The sequence below is a fragment of the Emydura macquarii genome, unplaced genomic scaffold, assembly GCF_026122565.2.
Source record: "Emydura macquarii macquarii isolate MOO-44397 ecotype Brisbane River unplaced genomic scaffold, CSIRO-AGI_Emac_v2 contig_2768, whole genome shotgun sequence".
NCBI classification, from domain to species: Eukaryota; Metazoa; Chordata; order Testudines; family Chelidae; genus Emydura; species Emydura macquarii.
This window is the reverse complement of record NW_027132905.1, coordinates 18,669,951-18,687,731: the sequence shown is the minus strand read 5'-3', so window position 1 is coordinate 18,687,731 and position 17,781 is coordinate 18,669,951. Positions and strand designations below refer to the sequence as shown.

The following is a 17,781-nucleotide window of genomic DNA, read 5'->3' as shown; positions in this document are numbered from 1 at the left end:
ATTAGAGGAAAGCCCAATTTTCAGAGCCACATGCTCACCTCAACCCCAGAAAAGGTCTCTGTGTTACAGTGAAGTGCATCTTTATAAGAGGCATTGTTGATAGACTTCAGCAAGTAAGAAGGCAGAATTCAATAGCCCTCTAGCAGCATGGCTCTGAGTAACATGCTTATCAGAGCAGGTAAACTGCTGCACTTTTGTCTTTATTTTTGACTGAATCTGGGGAATAATTATGCTCCAGAATCTCTGTGTGAGAAAAGCTTGGACAGGGACTTTTGTGCAAAGAAATCTCCCCTCTGGTTGGTTTCCTCATGGAGATTCCCCTGCATCATCCCCTTGAGAACTGGGAGTGCAGGTTATCCTTCACCCTTCATTGGAAAGGATACCCTCCCAAACCTGTCAGATCCCGGGGGAGGTACAGAGACCATCTACCCCCACTGCAGCACTGGACTCCTAGCTGCAGTGGCTCCCAGTGATCCAGCAAAGTACCATCAAGGGAAGGCCGCTGTGGGGGGGGGTAGCATTCTGACTCCACCCCTCTCCATGTGTGGATCCCAGAGAGGACTCCTGAGGTCAGGGGGGTAGGGTGAATGTGGCCAAGGAGAAGCACAGATCTCAGGAGCACAATCGGAGGCCGTGTTTGAATCTACGTTTTCACTTGAAATCTGCAAAGATTTTTTTCCCTTTCTTTTTGAATAAGTGAGCTGAAAAGCCTTGCCAATAATGAATACATGCTGCTATTGGTGTTTATAATTTACAAGTGAGTCAATTAATGGAAGGTTTATTTTCTGGAAGTTGGGAATGAAAATGTTTTCTGCCTGAATGAGGTCTTGTAAACTACATACACACTAAAGCTCAGAGAGGGCTAGCAGTCTGCAGTGGTGTACCAGGAGGTGGCCATGTCCCCGGGCACTGGCCTGGGGGAGGTGCCAGCCAGGCCCTCGGAGGAGGAGCCGCTCTCGGTCACAGGCAGCCAAGGCATCCTCCCAGCCCCTCTGCCCCTGCGCTTGGACGCAAGGAGGAAGCTGCAGGAACTAGAGGCCATCATGCCCCCCGCCCATTGCCAGGCAGCCCCCACAGTTGGGGAAGAGCAGGAAATGGACCCACAAAAACCACGATGCCCCCACCCTCGGAGCATTGCCGCCGCTGCTGCCACTACCTCCAACAGGGGGGAAGTGGAGGAGAGTGGAACACGGGCCTGCAGACCCCCCCCCCCCCATTCCCGCAGGGCGCTGCTGCCAATGGAGGGGACACCAATGTAAGTATGGGTCCCAGGTGCCAGAGACCCACACTATGCCACTGGCAGTCTGCCCCCAGAACTAAAAAGCAGGAATACCAGAGCTCAGACACTGAGCCATTTCATAGCCTTAGGCAAGTCACTTCTCATTTTCCTCCAGAAAAATCAGTGTATTAAAACGACATTACTACTCTAAAGAGGCAAGGAGGTGATTATTATTATTTTCTACCTGTACTGGGGTAGCAACTGGGAGCTCCAGTCACAAATCAGGGCCCCATTGTGCTAGGTGCTGTACAAACACAGAACAAAAAGATAGTCCCTGCCTTGAAGGGCTTACAATAATTAGTTGATGTTTGTCATACACTATGTATGTGCTGAGTATTATTACACAGTGGGTGTATTTTTGATCAAATGTTCAACACCACCCTAAACACAGAAGACATTCTCATTGAAAAGTTGTTCAAACTATAAAAGAGTTTAACTGAAACCTTGCAATATGCCAAACTTTTTCTTTCAGACCTTTGCTACTGAAACCATTGCCTGTAGTTTAAGGAGGTCTGGGGCATATGTTGATCTGTTTCCAAAATGCTTTTTTTGAAGTGTGGGGGTGCGGGGTGAGTGATTCTCCTCTATGATTTGATTTTTTTTTTTTTTTTTTTTTAAGATTTCCATTAAAAATATTTGTCAGTTCTTCTCTTTTATGGATGTCATTTTTTTCTCATCCCATTAGTGCCACTGTGATACAGTGTGGAGTTCATTCCTGCTGAGGTTCTAATGAATAGTGACACAAGAACTGCATCAAAGCAGTGGTCCATCTAGTCCAATTGCTTTTCTCCAAAAGTTGCCAGTACTGGATGCTTCAGAGGTACAGTCAAGAATCCCTCAGTAGGCATCTAACCTGTCCCCAGAGAGACTCTCTTTCTAAACTTCACAAGGAAGTGATTGGCTTACGTTCTGAAGCATGAGGCATTAGATCCCTTCCAAAAGTCAAATTTTTCTTTTTTTATAGCTTGTGGCAATGAGTTCCACAGGATAATTGAGCATTTATCATTTTTAATTTTGCTGTCTTTCATCATCCATTCTGCCCTTATTCTAGTATTATAACAAAGTAAACCAAAGTGCTCAATTTATTTTCTCTAGGCCATTCGTTATTTTATACAACTCCATATTGTTCCCTTTTACTCATCTCATCTCTAAACTCAACAACCTTATTTCAATTTCTCATCATAAGGAATTTTATCCATGCCTCTATTTCTGTTGCCAGTCTCACAATTAGAGTTGGTTGAAATTTTTCAACAACTTTTCACAGGAAGAATTCTCAGGTGTAGGATCCATTGAGAGAGAACTCTGCCCCAGATGTGCAATAGCCTGGTGGTTAGGGCATTCATCTGGGGTGTGGAAGACTCAAGTTCTCCATCAGGCAGAGCAGAGACTTGAGTTTAGATCTCCCACATCCCTGCTGAGTGACCTAATAACTCAGCTGTTTGGGAGGGTTTATCTCAACAGGTTTTGGGTCTGCCCCAAAGCAGGGTGGGAACATTTTTTAAATCTCCAAAACTTTTGCTGGAAAGGAAAACCATTTCCCTGTCCAGTTCAGCTTGGAATATCTCTATTTCTATTAAGCCCTATTCTATTATTTGTGATGGGTGAAAATAAATGAACACAGTATTCCAGTAGCATTATAATATTTTCAGCATTATTTTCCATCACATTCTATTTGCCTTTTTATTATTATTATTGCTACTGGACACTGAGCAAAGGTCTTTATTCATCTGTATAGTGATACCTGTTCTGTGGTTTCATCTCCAAGGCTATTAATCTGACACCTTTCACCAGCCATAAATTAATTTAAATATATATAAAGCAAGAGAGAAAGTAGGAATGAGATGATCAAAATAGGTCAGGAGCTGAACCCTTTCCAGAAATCTGTTTTACATGTCTGATTCCTCTGCATGTTCTTAATTATATACATTGAAAAAATATGGGGCACTCAGTACAACGTTAATTTGTAACATATTTTTCCAATGGATTTGAAATAAGAAGTTACGTGTCTCTTGGAGGACATAATACTACATAGTCCCTTCCTTCCAGGATCAGAGAGAGTGACTGGGGAAGGACGTTAGATGTCTGTTTTTCACAATACTTCAATAATAATCTCAGTTTCTAGTAGATAGGCTAATTAGAATATCAGTGACCTGATCCAAAGCCCCTTTAAGTCAATGGGAATCTTTCTCTTGCCTTCAAAAGGCTTTGGATACAGCCCCAGGAGACTGCTGTGGTCTTATTGACTAAAAGTGCCTGGTAACAGATAACAGAGTTCACACTGTAACAATTAACATTCTAGCTTGTATCTGTGTTCATTTAACTATGCTTGCCTTGCCTAGCTAGATACTCAGAGAAGAGTGCTAGAGAACTATCTGGATGCTGCTTAGATTGATCAAAAACCAGTCTTATATTAGGTTAGTAGAATTTAAGCATCTGACAAGAAAATCCAAGTGGGATGATTAATGATTCTTTTACTTTATATATATTTAGAGAGAGAGAAGCATCTGTCACAGCTAGGGGAGGAAGCTATATGATGAGGGAAGGGGCGGTGTTCTTATGTGCATCTCTCTCTTTGTCCATTGATTAAGCATATTGAGCCTTTTAACCTGCACAAGAAATACCATAGTTCAGGAAAAGTAAAGTGATATCTTTTTAATTTCATTAGGTAGGATTCACAAAGCTATTTAGGCACCCACCTGCCATTGATTTCAATGGGAGTTAGACATCCCCTTTTGTGACTTGTCTTCTCTGCTGTCAATAATGTTCAATAGCAAAGGTGAAATAACTAGAGATTTGTAGGGGGCGGAGGTAAATTGGCATTTAAAATGAGGTATCATGGATTCTGAGGCCCTATGTTGCAGCTCCCAATAACTACAGAGGGCACCCTGGTGAACACCAGGCTGAATGTAGGTGGTTTGTCCCAATTTCTACATCTGCGACATTCAACCTACTTTTAGCACAGAAGGAGACAAGCAGTATTTAGTGAAACAACATTTTCTAAGGTTTCTGAATAAGGGATGGTCAAATTCCTCCCCTCTGTAGATTTAAACACACAGCCATGCTGGAAATTTTGCAAAGCTTTACATGCTTTTGCAAATCCCACCTGCACATACCTTTAATTGCTGATGTCTATAGCCTTGTATGGTGCATGCCAGGTGCATAGAGAACCCACAGGAGGAAAACAGATGCATCAGTTAAGCACAAGGGGGCAGCTCCAGGCCCTGTTTCTAAGTGAACCAAATGAGGTCCTAAAAACTCATGGTAAGAAGTTATGAAAGGAAGCCCCAAGATTTTTCAAAAATGTTGTTTACACAGTAATACAATGGTTAAAGAATTCTGACTTGGCTAGCATTTTATTCTCAGCCTGGAGTTAGTAATCAAAACAGAGTATTAGCTCTACTTTTAAGAAGTCCGACTCTTGGCTTTAGAGACTCTGCAGTGCTCATTCGATCTCCACACGAGTTCAGGAAAGGACTGTAATGTCTTATTCAATGACTGCACAAAATGGGGTCAAAATCAGTTCTATCACCAGGTTAAGCAGTATGTAAATGGGCGATTATATCTGGTGGGTTGGCTCAGGAGCTTCTGTAGTTAATAATTATTCAAAAGTGGAGACTAAGTGGTTTTTATTGTTTAAAATTAACAACATATGAAGCCAAATATTCTGGTTTTAGATTATGATGGTATTTATCTCACTCAATCACCTATGGGATATTCACAGAGCAAATAACACCTTGTGAGTCAGTTGGCGTTATCTAACTGTGGCCAGGTCTACATTAAAAAGTTAAGTCGACCCCGCTATATTGCTCAGGGGTGTGGGGAAAAAATGTACCCTCTGAGGGACAGAGTTACACCAACCTAACCCCCCAAATAGACAGCAAAAGGTCAACAGAAGAATTCTTCCGTCAACCTAGCAACTGTCTCTCAGGGAGGTGAATTAACAATGGTGATGGGAGAACCATTCCTGATGCTTAATGAGTGTCTACAGTGAAGCGATACAGCAGTACATCTTAAGTACTTTGCTGAACATAGAGGAAGGACTGTCCAATGGTTAAAGCACTAATCTAGGACTCGGGACCCTTGGTTCAAGTCCCTGCTCCACCACAGACTTCTTATGTGTCCTTGGGCAAATTGTTAGCGCCCAGCTCCTCAAAGGTATTTAGACATCTAAGACATTTAAGACATCTAAGGTATTTAGACATCTAAGACATCTAAGTTCTCCATCTGTAAAATGGGTCTACTAGCACCTCACCAAGGCATTGTGAGGATAATACATTAAAGATTGTGAGATACTCAGATGCTATGGTAACGGGCCATGCAAGCAAGTTAAACATGTAACTATCGCTATCTGTTTTAACTTCTTTGTGCATGGAATAATTATCCTAGAAGAGTTACTTTTATTCTGGAACAGAATTTTGGGGAGCTATTCTGGAATGGTTTATTCACAGTAGTTATACTGTTAAATTTCTCCCTACATACCAGCCCTTACGTTGTATAACAGGTATACAGAGTTTCTGTTTTCTTCCCCTTACTTCTAAAATTCAGCTTTCACCTTATTTAATGTACAAAGAATTTTACCGAGGGAAATATAAGCACAGTAAAGGAACCAGTCCTACAAGGTGCTCAATACCCTCATTCTGCACCTCACAGGATCAGGCCCTTAAGTCACATGTTGTCATAATTGTCTCTAAATTGTATCACTAGGTCCCTCTGTCACTCTCCCTCACAAAGCATTGCTCCTCACTCCATGAGTGGTATCACTAAAGGATATCAGAATCTGGAATACTCAAACCAGATTAAGTAAGTAGTCTCCTCTGCTATTTATTAAACTGATTTAAATGTGTTTTATATGCTAATGGGCTAAATTCTATGAAACATCAAGAAAGTGAATACGATTATAGAGACTTAACTAAGAGCAAAATTTGCCTTAATGTAAATAGTCAGGGAGAGGGGAGGAACTAGAGGAGGAAACAGAGACGACAAGATTTGAATTTTAGTTAGTTGTACATGTTTCCAATGGGGCTTGAGCTAAAATTCTCTTAACCAAACAACACGGAGGCACAAAAACCAGAGGGAGGGAAAATGAGCCGACTTGGTGTGAGGTTAGGAAAACATCAGGGAATGAGAATATAAAGGAGGAAAAGTAAGATGGGGGAGCCTGCAGAGGGAAATGAAGAGGCAGAGAATAAAGTACTGAAGAATGTCCGTGATGTCTTGCCAGCTCTGACAGCTGTGAGGACAGGACAGCTGCAGCCTATATTCAGAATGAGAGAAAAATTCTGATGTGTGCTATTAGGCTGCAGAGTGTGTTGCTTGCTCTGGACAGGAATAAATAGAGACATGGTAAGGAATCAGAAGGGTAGACAGACATCTTTGCTCAGCCAGTCTAAGAGTGAAGAGAGGTGGATGTTAGATTTGTAGCCTTTGGGCAAAAGCAAGTCAACCAAAAAAAAAATCTTAGTCAAGATTTTGGCAGACTGGAAAGTAAGTGGAACTGAAAAATCAGCTGTCTAGTGAAAGTTAGTAGAGTTCTCAACCACAAGGGTTGCTGACAGTTCAGGAATCTCTTGAAGTATTCAGGATCAGGAGTTACTTCTTTAGACCCCTGAGTAATGAGAAACATGGGAGTCCTGCAGTAAGGATTCTAGTTCTGTTAATGTGAAGCAACACACTTTCGTCACCCCACCACCATCACTGCTACTCTGCATTTCACAGCTTTCGGGGACCAAGAATAAAAAGAAAAAGAAAGAGAGATAAAAATAAGAGTTGGGGAAAGAGGGGCCTGAGGAAACAAAAGTCCTGTTTGTTATCAAATCCTGCTTTCCCAACCTTTTGCTTCCCCCAGACTGGCAAACACCAATTTGGGGTGATCTTGGGTTCAGCTGTCCAGCACATTTCAATGCAGAGGTCCTAAGAGAACAAGAAAGAGGGGTTAAGCCAGGCCATTCTCACTGAGGGGAAGAGGAAAGCAGATGTGTAGGTAAGGGGGAAAAACCATGAATGTCAATACGGGATCCCAGCTCCAAATGGGGTGGTTCACTTTATTCCTCCAACTGCCTAAATAATACAGCTAGCCCCACTTTTTGAGGGAGAACCTGAAACACTCCCTCTCCTCCCCATTTCTGAGGTGGGTAGGGACACGTGTGTGTATATATTGGCCTGCCATGGTACATGTCAATAAAGCCCTCTGTTTTATTATGACAGGTTTCACCATGATCACTGTGGTTCTGCTCATCTGGACTGTGCCCTGTGTAGCTAATCATCTTGTCAGTGGCTTGGTTAAAGGAGAATTTCAGAAAGGTTCCCAGCAGCTCATATGCAACATGCCTGGGCCACAGGGCCCTCCGGGCCCCCCTGGAGCACCAGGGTCTCCAGGAACAATTGGGCGAATGGGGTTTCCAGGGAAAGATGGAAAAGATGGAAAGGATGGGGAGAAAGGAGAGCATGGAGAGGAAGGTAAGAAGAAACTGCCTCTTAGTGCTTTAAAAACACTTCAGGGTATCCTGGTAAAGAGTAGAGAGGTTCAGAAAACACAGGAAGATCCAAAACAGCTGCTCTCAAACCCACACTCAGGTCATTGTCCCAGTTCTGAGTTTCTGCTGAAGTTTCTCACCTGTCATGCAACTCTCTGGTCTAGAAATTCCAGCTCCGTCTTGCATCTAGCGGCTCCCAGAAATGGGGCCCAGGTCTGACTCAAATTCAGTACTATCTTTCTGTATTCAGAGACAGGGTGAGTCATGCATTCCTGCCTAAAGCTGATCAAAATAAAAGTGGAAGTCATTCTGTTTTACCTACAGATGATCTGATTCTGTAGGTTCTGAGCAAATTAAAGGGAAGATCAGATTAAACAGTGACTGATTTAAGTGAGGCATCCTGTTCCATGGTCATATTAAACAACTGGTGGAATTTTATTTCACACTAACTGAGTCTCACTAATTGAGATCTGATTTTTTTCTTTCATGCCTCTCTAGAAAGTCCTAGGTGACATCTTTTATTGTTGCCCCTTCCCAAAGTGAGATTTTTTTTCTGTATTACCTCTTAGCTCATTACTACTCCAAACACAGCCAAGCGGCTGCAGGAGCATTTTATTTTGTAAAGCCTTCTCTTCATGAGACAGCATGTTACGTGGTTGGAGAGGAAGGATGGGGCAGCATTTAAGGGGCTAGCCTGGGACTTGGGAAACCTATATTAGTTTCCCTACTCACTCTGCCAGACTTCATCTGTGACTTTGGACAACTCACCTAGCCTCTCTTTGCCTCAGTTCCCCATCTGTAAAACAGAGATAATAGCATTCACAGGGATGCTGCGAGGATCACTACATTATTTGTGAGGTATTCAGATATTATAGTAATGAAAGCAAGATCCATATGTAAGACAGGCTCACGTTCCCCCCTTCTCCCTCACTGTCACCTTCCCTCCCTTGTGATTTCCTTTTGTTTGTTACACCCACATGTTGAATCCTCTCTTAAATTAGGCTTTGTTCTCTCACCTTGTTCTGCACAGTGAGACCCTTTTCATAGAATCATAGAAATGTAGGGCTCCAGATGGTCTCTGCAACTGAGGATTGAGGCACCAAGAGAAGATGGTGTCAGGGGAGCTTGCCCTACTTCCATCTGTAATGTCCATCGATAAGTGGAGAAAATCACTTTCCAATATTGTCAGTCTCGCTCTGCACCCTTCCAGCAGTATTAATTTAAATGTGTTTCAAAATGGGAGCAGGACAGGGATTCCTTTGTTATGATACACAAGATCAATGTTTGTGTTAGAAAAGGCAACATGATTGACCAGATCATAGTACCCATCCAGACCTAGGTGTTATTTTATTAGAATTGCCTCTAAATGGGGATCCAGGCAGCTGGTTTCTTCTAATATGATAATTTACTGTTGTAATGATAACATCGCCCTCACATCTGATCACATTTTTCACTGAAAACATAATTGATTGCAATTTGTCTTCTAGGTCCTCAAGGCAGAACAGGAAACCCAGGCAAACCAGGACCAAAGGGGAAAGCAGGAGCCATCGGCAAAGCAGGTCCACGAGGTCCGAAGGGCATTAAGGGGAATCATGGGAAAAATGGAGCGCAAGGAAAAAAAGGACCCAAAGGGAAAAAGGGAGATACTGGGATGCCAGGACCTTGCAGCTGTGATGCCAAAAAAGCCAAATCTGCCTTTTCAGTCGCAGTCACCAAAAGCTACCCAAGAGAGAGGTTGCCCATCAAATTTGACAAGATCCTTATGAATGAAGGAGGGCATTACAATGCTTCCAGTGGAAAATTTATATGCAGCATTCCTGGTATTTACTACTTCACTTACGATATCACTTTGGCCAATAAACACTTGGCCATTGGATTAGTCCACAATGGGCAATACCGAATAAAGACTTTTGATGCCAACACTGGGAACCACGATGTGGCCTCCGGATCAACCATCATTTCCCTGAAGCAGGACGATGAGGTGTGGTTGCAGATCTTCTACTCTGAACAAAATGGGCTCTTTTATGATCCCTACTGGACAGACAGCTTATTTACTGGCTTTATGATATATGTGGACCAGGATTATGTCAATGAAATATAGGAAGAGACTATTAAAAAAAATAGAAAGTGAGTTTGAGCGCTTATACAAGCAAATTACAGCTTTAAGTGTGCATGTGTGAGATAATCATAAGAGTGCATTCTTAGAGCTGTAAGTGGGAAGTCTCCCATCCCATTAGAGCAGTGTATTTGAAGGTCATTTAAGTTTTAGCATAAGCTGTTAGTTGCTGTGCTTTCCTATAACCTTTAGCTAGAGAAAAAGGGAAGATACTTGGCATCTAGTTTACTTGGAGGTAGGCAGCAATCATCACTTGGTTGGTATCAGGTATTTCCCACCAGGATTGTCCTTTTATTGGGTTTGTACAGCCCCTAGCATAATAGGCTCCTAGTCCATACTAGGGCTCCTAGGTACTACAGTAATACAAATAGTCTTAGGATCAATGGGAACCACTTTAAAATACCCTTAATGATTTTTTTTTTTTAAAAAACAGTCCTTGGAGTTGTCTGTTATATTTTTCTCTATCAAGCCAATATGCTGTGGTCATATTACTTCTTTAACACCAATACAGAATCTATATTTTGATTTTTTTTTTTTTTAATTACAAAAAAGTGAGCCAAAAATCTATTTCCTGTAACCTCATACTGGAAGTACTGTTACTGTTAGAGACAATATCTATCCCCCTGCAGAAAGGATCTTCATTAATGCAAAGTCAAAGTTAAATAACCATTAAAGAGAATCAGGCAGTTCTCAGTTGAGATTCTAACATCCTCATAAGTGCATTATTAATGAGCAAAGCAGTCTGGCCAAAATAGGAATTGGTACAAACACCTCATCTTATTCCCATCATAGTCAATGGGGTACAGCTTCCTGTGAGAGCAGCCAGCATCGGAACTCCCATTCAGAATGCATCCAGTATGCACAAAATCAGATTTTAAGAGAGAGACCTGAACTGGAATCCTGGATCTGATTCCATGCAAATTTTGGTGAAGTTGGTATCTGGATCCAGATCCAAGTGTCACATCTCAGGGCTGCACAGGCCAAATGGCGCAGGGAAATTCTGATCCAAATCTGGAGCTTGGCCTCATGCCTCAGATAGAGGACAAACCTTTATCCCGAAGCAGTTTTGTTAACGCCCCTATCCCTACCACCTCATTTTGGCTATGCAAGAGTTGGATGCTGCTGCTAAGGCTCTCGTCTAGGGCTTTAATATATATACACACACACACATCCAATTCTTAAGGATGGCAACCCACTGCTACAAAGATTTTTTTTTTCAGTTTACCATGTTAAAATATTATTGATGCTCCAGAATCAGCTACAATCCGCTTTGTATTGGTAATAAAAAGGTCAAGAGTTATAAACAGATTTTTTTTTCACACTCTTCCTTTACCTATAAGCATATTAGCTGGTGATAACAGAGGTATATGGCTCTCTAATGTTAGAAGCACTGTAGCAGTCCAAAGCAATCCTGCTATAATCCTGCTGCAATCTGGCTAGGAGCCCCAGAAATGTCTATTACAAACATCCCTTTGTAAAATATTCATGACATAGATGTCTATCTTGACAGCCAGACAAGAGAAACTCTTTACCTCATTCCCATTAAACTTGGGCCAAATTCTTCTCAGATATGTACTCATGTCCCCCAGTCATTTCTTTTAGTCTCCTTTATTCTATCGTTCTAGCTGAAAATTCATATGAAGTTCCAGTTCTTTTAATTCTCATGCATTGAAAGGGAATTCCACAAGGTTAGAAAGATGTTTATGTAACTTTTACAAGTCTCAATGTTTGCATGACTATTAGCTACAGTAACTGTGCTGTATCTTGCAAGATCATTGAATTGCCTTTTTTTTTTAAATAAAGTTGAATTCAAATGCTGCTGAAGTGGTTTTAGTATTATAAAGTTTTCCCATTAGAAAGTATCTCTAGACTGGTGTGCAACTTGAATCACTGAACCCGAAAGACTCAAGGCCCATAGGCAATAGGATACCCTGAATGGAGAGGAACAAGAAGAGGAGACATGAAGGAAGGGGAATACTGACCCCACCGCACACTCCCCCTTTCCTTCTGGATCACATAGAAACTCTTCCACCTGGCTGGAACTTTGCAAAAAAAAAAAAAAAAAAAGGAGCACAGCAGGGTTTAGCATTTTGTCCTCCACACCCAACAGAATTCCCATAGGAAATGCACTTGTGTATTACATTTCCTTGAAGCAGCACTTATGCCTGTAGACTGCCTTCCCCACCTGCTGCTGTACACTCATTGAGGGGACTCTGTCAATTGCAGCTCTGAAATTTCAGGGCACATGTAGACACAGGGTCTGGGGAGATCTATTGGTTTGGGTGGTTGAACCGCTCGCCTGTTCCGGGAGGGTCCCTCGGCAGAAGAGCGAGCAGAAAATTCTGCAAGTGGAAGCTCAGTTTTCTGTTCTCTCTGCAGGAATTTTTGTGGGACAGGAGAATACAGTTCCATATTTCCCATGAGACATCACTTAAAGGGACAATGTACTCATATTTTCAGTGGAAGCCCAAATAATTTTTGCTTCTCAAATACCCTTCATATGGGATCTTGCCATGTTTAGAGACACTAATTATTTAAGTCTCAACATTGCTGAGAGTTAGGAGGTATTATGCCAAATTTACATTTGGGGTAAACTAAGGCATGGAGAGAGAAAGTAATTAGCTCAAGGTCACACAACCTAAGAATTAATTTCCAGTCCCCAGCTCTCATCTGAAAACAACAGTGATTCTCCTGGGACATCTCATGCATACCTATCTCAACATATTTTGGTTCGGAAGAGATGGGTAATTACCTGTAAAATTCATTTTTTTCCCCTCTAATAAAATGAGAAAATTGAATGCAAATATTTAGGTCAGGATTGTCAAGTGCAATTGCTCTGTAATGAAAGTCAGATCACTGGAGTTAGTACAGTACTCTAGGTTTTGCTTTCCAACATTAACAAAAAATCTGGGCTCTTAGCTCCTCATCCAAGGAATGGGAGTAGGAGTGCTTTCTTTCCAACAACACAGAATCATGTTTCAATAACAATTCCATGCTCACCAGTTCAGGTCTGCAGGCCTTCCTATATACAACAGAGAAGTTATTTCAAGGGCTTGTCGGCATGACACAAACCGCAGCTCTATGAGCCTAGGGCAAGTACGGAACTTGAGAGTTACAGAAGGGAAGTGGAAAACCCAGAAACTAACAAACTGAAGAGGGCAAAGAAGGGGAGAAATGATCTGCTCACAGAGGAGGAAGTTCACCCCAGACTGAGGATCCACCCTTTGAACCAATTCAGTGTCTGTGTGAAATGTCCTTGAGCGAGACGCACACACAGGCACTTAAGCGTAGTATTTGGTTTTGTGTGGTTTCCTCTGAACAGGGTGAATTTTACCCACAATGGTTTAAACACAATCGTACTATCTTGCCTGTGTGTGTGGGGGGGGAAGCTTATTTACAAAAGGCTTGATCACAGGAGAGTCAGACACATATAGAAAAACCAATCAGACGCAGCATTTAATAAGGAGTGGCTTCGAAGCAGAGGTGTTCGCCCCCCCACCTTCCACCTGTCACGGGGAGTGGAGAAGCAGCTGGCATGGTGGCAAATGTATCTGCAGCAATGCCAATCCCCATTATTTAAAAGGCATGAGCTAGGCCCCGAAAGAGCATGAGATTGGCTTACAAATAATAAATGTTGGGTTCTTTTTATTTGTTTCCTGAGCCTTTAGGCTATACTTGGTTTATGTTTTCAAAATTTTCTCAGCAACCAAAAGGACTAACAATGTATTTAAAAAAAAACAAACCCACAAACACATTGGAGTGTCTTTTTGTTCTGTGTTTGTACAGCACCTAGCACACAGTGGCTATGGTCCATGCCTGGGACTCCTAGGTGGTACTGTATTTCAAATAATAAATGAAGTCTGAGATTGGCATGCCATCTTTTGATTTCACCAGTTGGGTCTTTAAGAAAAAAAACAAACATCAAATATCATGAGACTCATAAAAATCACAAGAGTTGGCAATGCTGCGATCTGTCAGATGTCCCTCCTCTTGTCTTCTGAATTGAGTTATGGGGTGGATGAGAGTCCTGCTTTTATGTTTCCACTGGGGGGTTAGAGAGGGAACTGTTGCTTTGCATCTATGTCAGTTACTCTGATCAGCTTTTGCCTCCATAAGGATCTGTTCTCTCCTGATAGAAAGTCTGATCTGGTTCACTGTTATCCACTATAAAGCCCCATACTTCTCCCTGGTCGTGTCTATTAATATGCACACCTTCCCGGTCTGTGTCTCAGCAAATACATTTCTCTTGAGAATCTTACATCTGTACTCAAGGGGTCGCTCTTCTCTCAGTCACAGAGATTCACCCCTTTTCATCATGAGAGGAGAATCAGCTGATTTCCTATTTTTCTAGTGTTAGATTTTCTTTTAACTCAGGCTGAAAATACATAAGGATAATAAGATGTCTGGCACATATTGCATGTGTATTATGAAACACGATCTATGAAAATGCACCCTCCTATTTGTTATATTATTTAACTAAATAGTCATGCAATAAAAATATTAGAAAACTTTTTTTTCTGAAGGGACTGAAAGCTTTTGTATTCAAGCATATAAGTTGTTTAGTAAATGCTATCATCACTTGCATTGAAACCTAGTAGAGGAGGGTATTTTTAATTTAGATTGACGCACTATACTGAATTCATTCAATACAGATTGATATGTTTAAACAGGTTTTTACAGCTTTTTCTCTTCCCCCTTTAAGACTTAGTATGAAATGATAACTGTTGCAGTGAAAACTTAGCACATGGGTTATTTTACTGGCAGAGTTGTGGGGTAAGCTAGGCTAAGAGGCTAACATCTTGTGCACATCAAAAGACCAGATCCTTCCATTTTGAAAAGACACTTTAGGAAAAGTGTTTCTTTCTCATTTTGATATGAAGCACAGAGAAGACGAGGGTGGGGGAGACACATTCAGTGACCATTTCCCAAAACAATGTACACTCTGATGAATTAAACCAGAGCTTCAAAAAAACCGCCCCCCCCCCCCAAAAAAAAAAAAAAAAAAAAGTGGTAGCTGCATTTTCAAGGTTCCTCCCCACACACATCCCCTCCACTCTGCTTCCTTCAGCTATAGGAGTCCCTGAGACACACCACAGCTCCTTTCTGGCAAACTACAGTAGGGTCACCCGATGGAGAAGCTCCACTTGTCAGGCAGCTTTGACTTAGGGTGGCCAGAGAGCAAGTGTTAAAAATCAGCACAGGGGATGGGGGTAATAGGCACCTATATAAGAAAAAGCCCCAAATATTGGGATGGTCCCTATAAAAATCAGGACATCTGGTCACCCTACTTTGGCTTCAACTTTCTCCACCCATCATATCCTGGCCCCTATCAGCAACAGAGGGCAAAGGTAGGGACTAGCTGGACCCAGAATTGCCCTGAAGAGTGCACTTCTGCTAGAGGTAGTGTCTCCATCTGGTGACCTGGGTGATCCTCAGTTTGACAAGACTTAGCATGTCTATGAGACTGGGATTCTTGCTTTTGAGGCTTAATATCTCCAAGGAGCAGGGCCTGGATAATTAGAAAGTAGAGAAATTGACAGGGATGCAAGGCTGGGAAGCAGATCTTCCTGCTGGCTCCCCTGGAATCTGATCCTCTGAGGTACTGAGCATCCTCAATCAGCACTGACATGAATAGGAGTTAAGGATGATCAACCCCCAGTGGAATGCAGATCTAACCTCATCCGCATTGCCCAGCCCAGATCATGGATCCCAGTATTTAGCCCATCTCCCAAGTTTCATGCTCCCTTCTCCCCCAGATCCATTCTACACCATAAGTATTTTGGTCTTTTAGTGTCTATTTGTTATGCACTTATTCACTTAAACATGAAAAACTACAGCAACTGTAGCTGTAGCATGTAAGCAAAGTATCTAATGCAGTGACAGGCAACCTAGGCTAGTGAGTGGGCCACATGAGTGACCCTCCTTTATTTCAGTGGGCCGCAAGATTGAAATCAGGCATGTGCACTAACCATGAGCCCACGAATAAAATTAAATACATTTATTACAGGCCGAGTATTTCATAACGAGTCATAGAATATGCTTATTCATTCATATATTAATAGAATTGTCAGCTTCAATTAAATGAAGGAATTTAGTTTAAGTAATTTTGTAATTAATATTAATTACATAACATTAAATAATATAACATTAAGTATTTTTGTAATTTTTAATTGCCAAAAATTCAACAAATTTGTCAAATCAGTACGCTTCTTGTACGATTCTTTCATGCATGCGAGCAACTTTTAACAAAATGTCTCATGGGCCACACTCAGAAGGCTGATGGGCCGCAGGTTGCCCACCACTGATTTAATGTATGTGGGCAGGCTTGAACATGATACAATGTAACAAGAAGTAACCCCAGCCAGCCAGCTTTCTCCAGTCCACCACATTCTGAGAACCTCCGCTCTAAAGCATCACACTAGAGAATTTTGCTGCTAACAAACAGGCTGATGGGTGGCCTTCCTATCTCAGTCTCTTACAATCTTCAAGAGAAAAAAGGACATGGATCACAAAGAGCGATGCCATATATATTATTTAACAATCACGGGGGTTTCAGTACTATTCTGTGTTAGTGCACCTTCAATGTAAATTATTTAACACTTGACAGCTTAGCACAGCTAGTAGAGCAACCTAAGAACCCTGACTAAAGATCCTTTTGTATTAGTTATCTGCCTGTGTGCAATCCCTTACTCCAGGCATTGCTAAAAGCTCCTGTAAGTTGGCATCCTGTTGAATTTTTCAGGAACATACTAGACAACTGCAAGCCTGCAGTTCTATCTGAACTGTCAATGTAAAAGAGGAGAGTTTTGATTCAAACCAGGCGATTGTCCTCCAACACAAATAACAGGCTCAGGGGAAGACTGTGTCTCGGATCAGAAACTCTGCATCGTGGGTTATGCACATGGCAAAATGGGATGAAAGTCAATAGAGATGGTTACAAACAACCCAAGGTGATGGGAAAGTGCCCGCTGAACTCTTGAGAGGAATGTATTACACTGTTCACAGAGTGGGTGTTTCTGCATGATACGGACTAGAAGAGTATGATTTTGTCCATTCCTTGGGAAAATGGAAGGGCATGAGGAAGTAGGAATGGGGATACACAGAGTATGGAGTTGAATGGGGGTCCCTGGTACAGGAAACTGAGGGCACACAGAACCCTGGCGGGGGGCATGAGGGGGAAGAGATTGCAGGAAGCCCCTGGGAAAGAAGGGGATGGGAAGGTGGTATCTTGGGCGCTTGGGCAGGGGGGAGGGGGAATAGATGGATGCAAGAAGCCCCTAGCATGTGCAGTAAACTCAGCCTGCACAGACTATGCATAGCCTAATCTATTTGTTAGCCCCGGATATTTAAATCCCAGAGCAATTTATAGCTTAGGCAGCAACAATGCAAACTTCCCATCTTAACCCCACCTATCAGCCTCCACAGTGACCCAGAGGCAACACTTGTAGGAGTGAGTTCACGCTCCAGTCCCACCCAGATCTTGGCTTCTCTAGCAAGTAAGGATGCCAAAGTGGGTTGGTATATTTTCTTAGGGTGTGGACACTCAGCTGCTAGCAACTGCACTGAGACCACCATAGTACTTCACATACCTATAGCTGAGCCCTCCCTCCTGGAGTTCCCTCCTGCAGCAGACTGTGGAAAAAAGTGTGCCTGCCTCAGTTTCCCCTTCATTTGCCTGCTGAAAGGAATACAGTCTGTCCCATTCAGTGGCCTGCCTTTGGCATAATTTATTCATCTGTACCGTAATCTGCAAAACCCTCATGAAAAAAGCATTTTCCCCAAACCCTGAAGTACAACAGGTTTCCATGCCACCCCCATAGATCCCAGGTCACCCACTTGAGAGTCAGTGCCCAGGCTGTTCCTAACTCCTTTCTGCTGTTCCAGGGCCCCTCTCTCTAGGCCTTCTACCTGAG

The 17,781-nt window shown here is 42.3% G+C and overlaps 1 protein-coding gene and 1 long non-coding RNA gene across 4 annotated transcripts in view; one reads left to right on the top strand and one right to left on the bottom strand.

Annotated features, from left to right (window-relative positions):
- LOC137165327 (uncharacterized) overlaps nucleotides 1-17,781 on the bottom strand; it is a 55,109-nt gene that overhangs the window by 24,399 nt on the left and 12,929 nt on the right. The gene's annotated exons all lie outside the window — the stretch shown is intronic.
- Nucleotides 7,492-10,002, top strand: C1QTNF2 (C1q and TNF related 2). 2 transcript variants are annotated; one of them, XM_067566697.1, is made up of 3 exons: nucleotides 7,492-7,735; nucleotides 9,240-9,266; nucleotides 9,462-10,002. In XM_067566697.1, the coding sequence occupies exons 1-3, from the start codon at nucleotides 7,492-7,494 to the stop codon at nucleotides 9,851-9,853; spliced, it is 663 nt and encodes a 220-aa protein (XP_067422798.1). In that variant the 3' UTR covers nucleotides 9,854-10,002. The 2 variants fall into 2 exon arrangements, with proteins under 2 accessions (XP_067422798.1, XP_067422796.1); XM_067566695.1 differs by having other exon boundaries at nucleotides 9,240-10,002.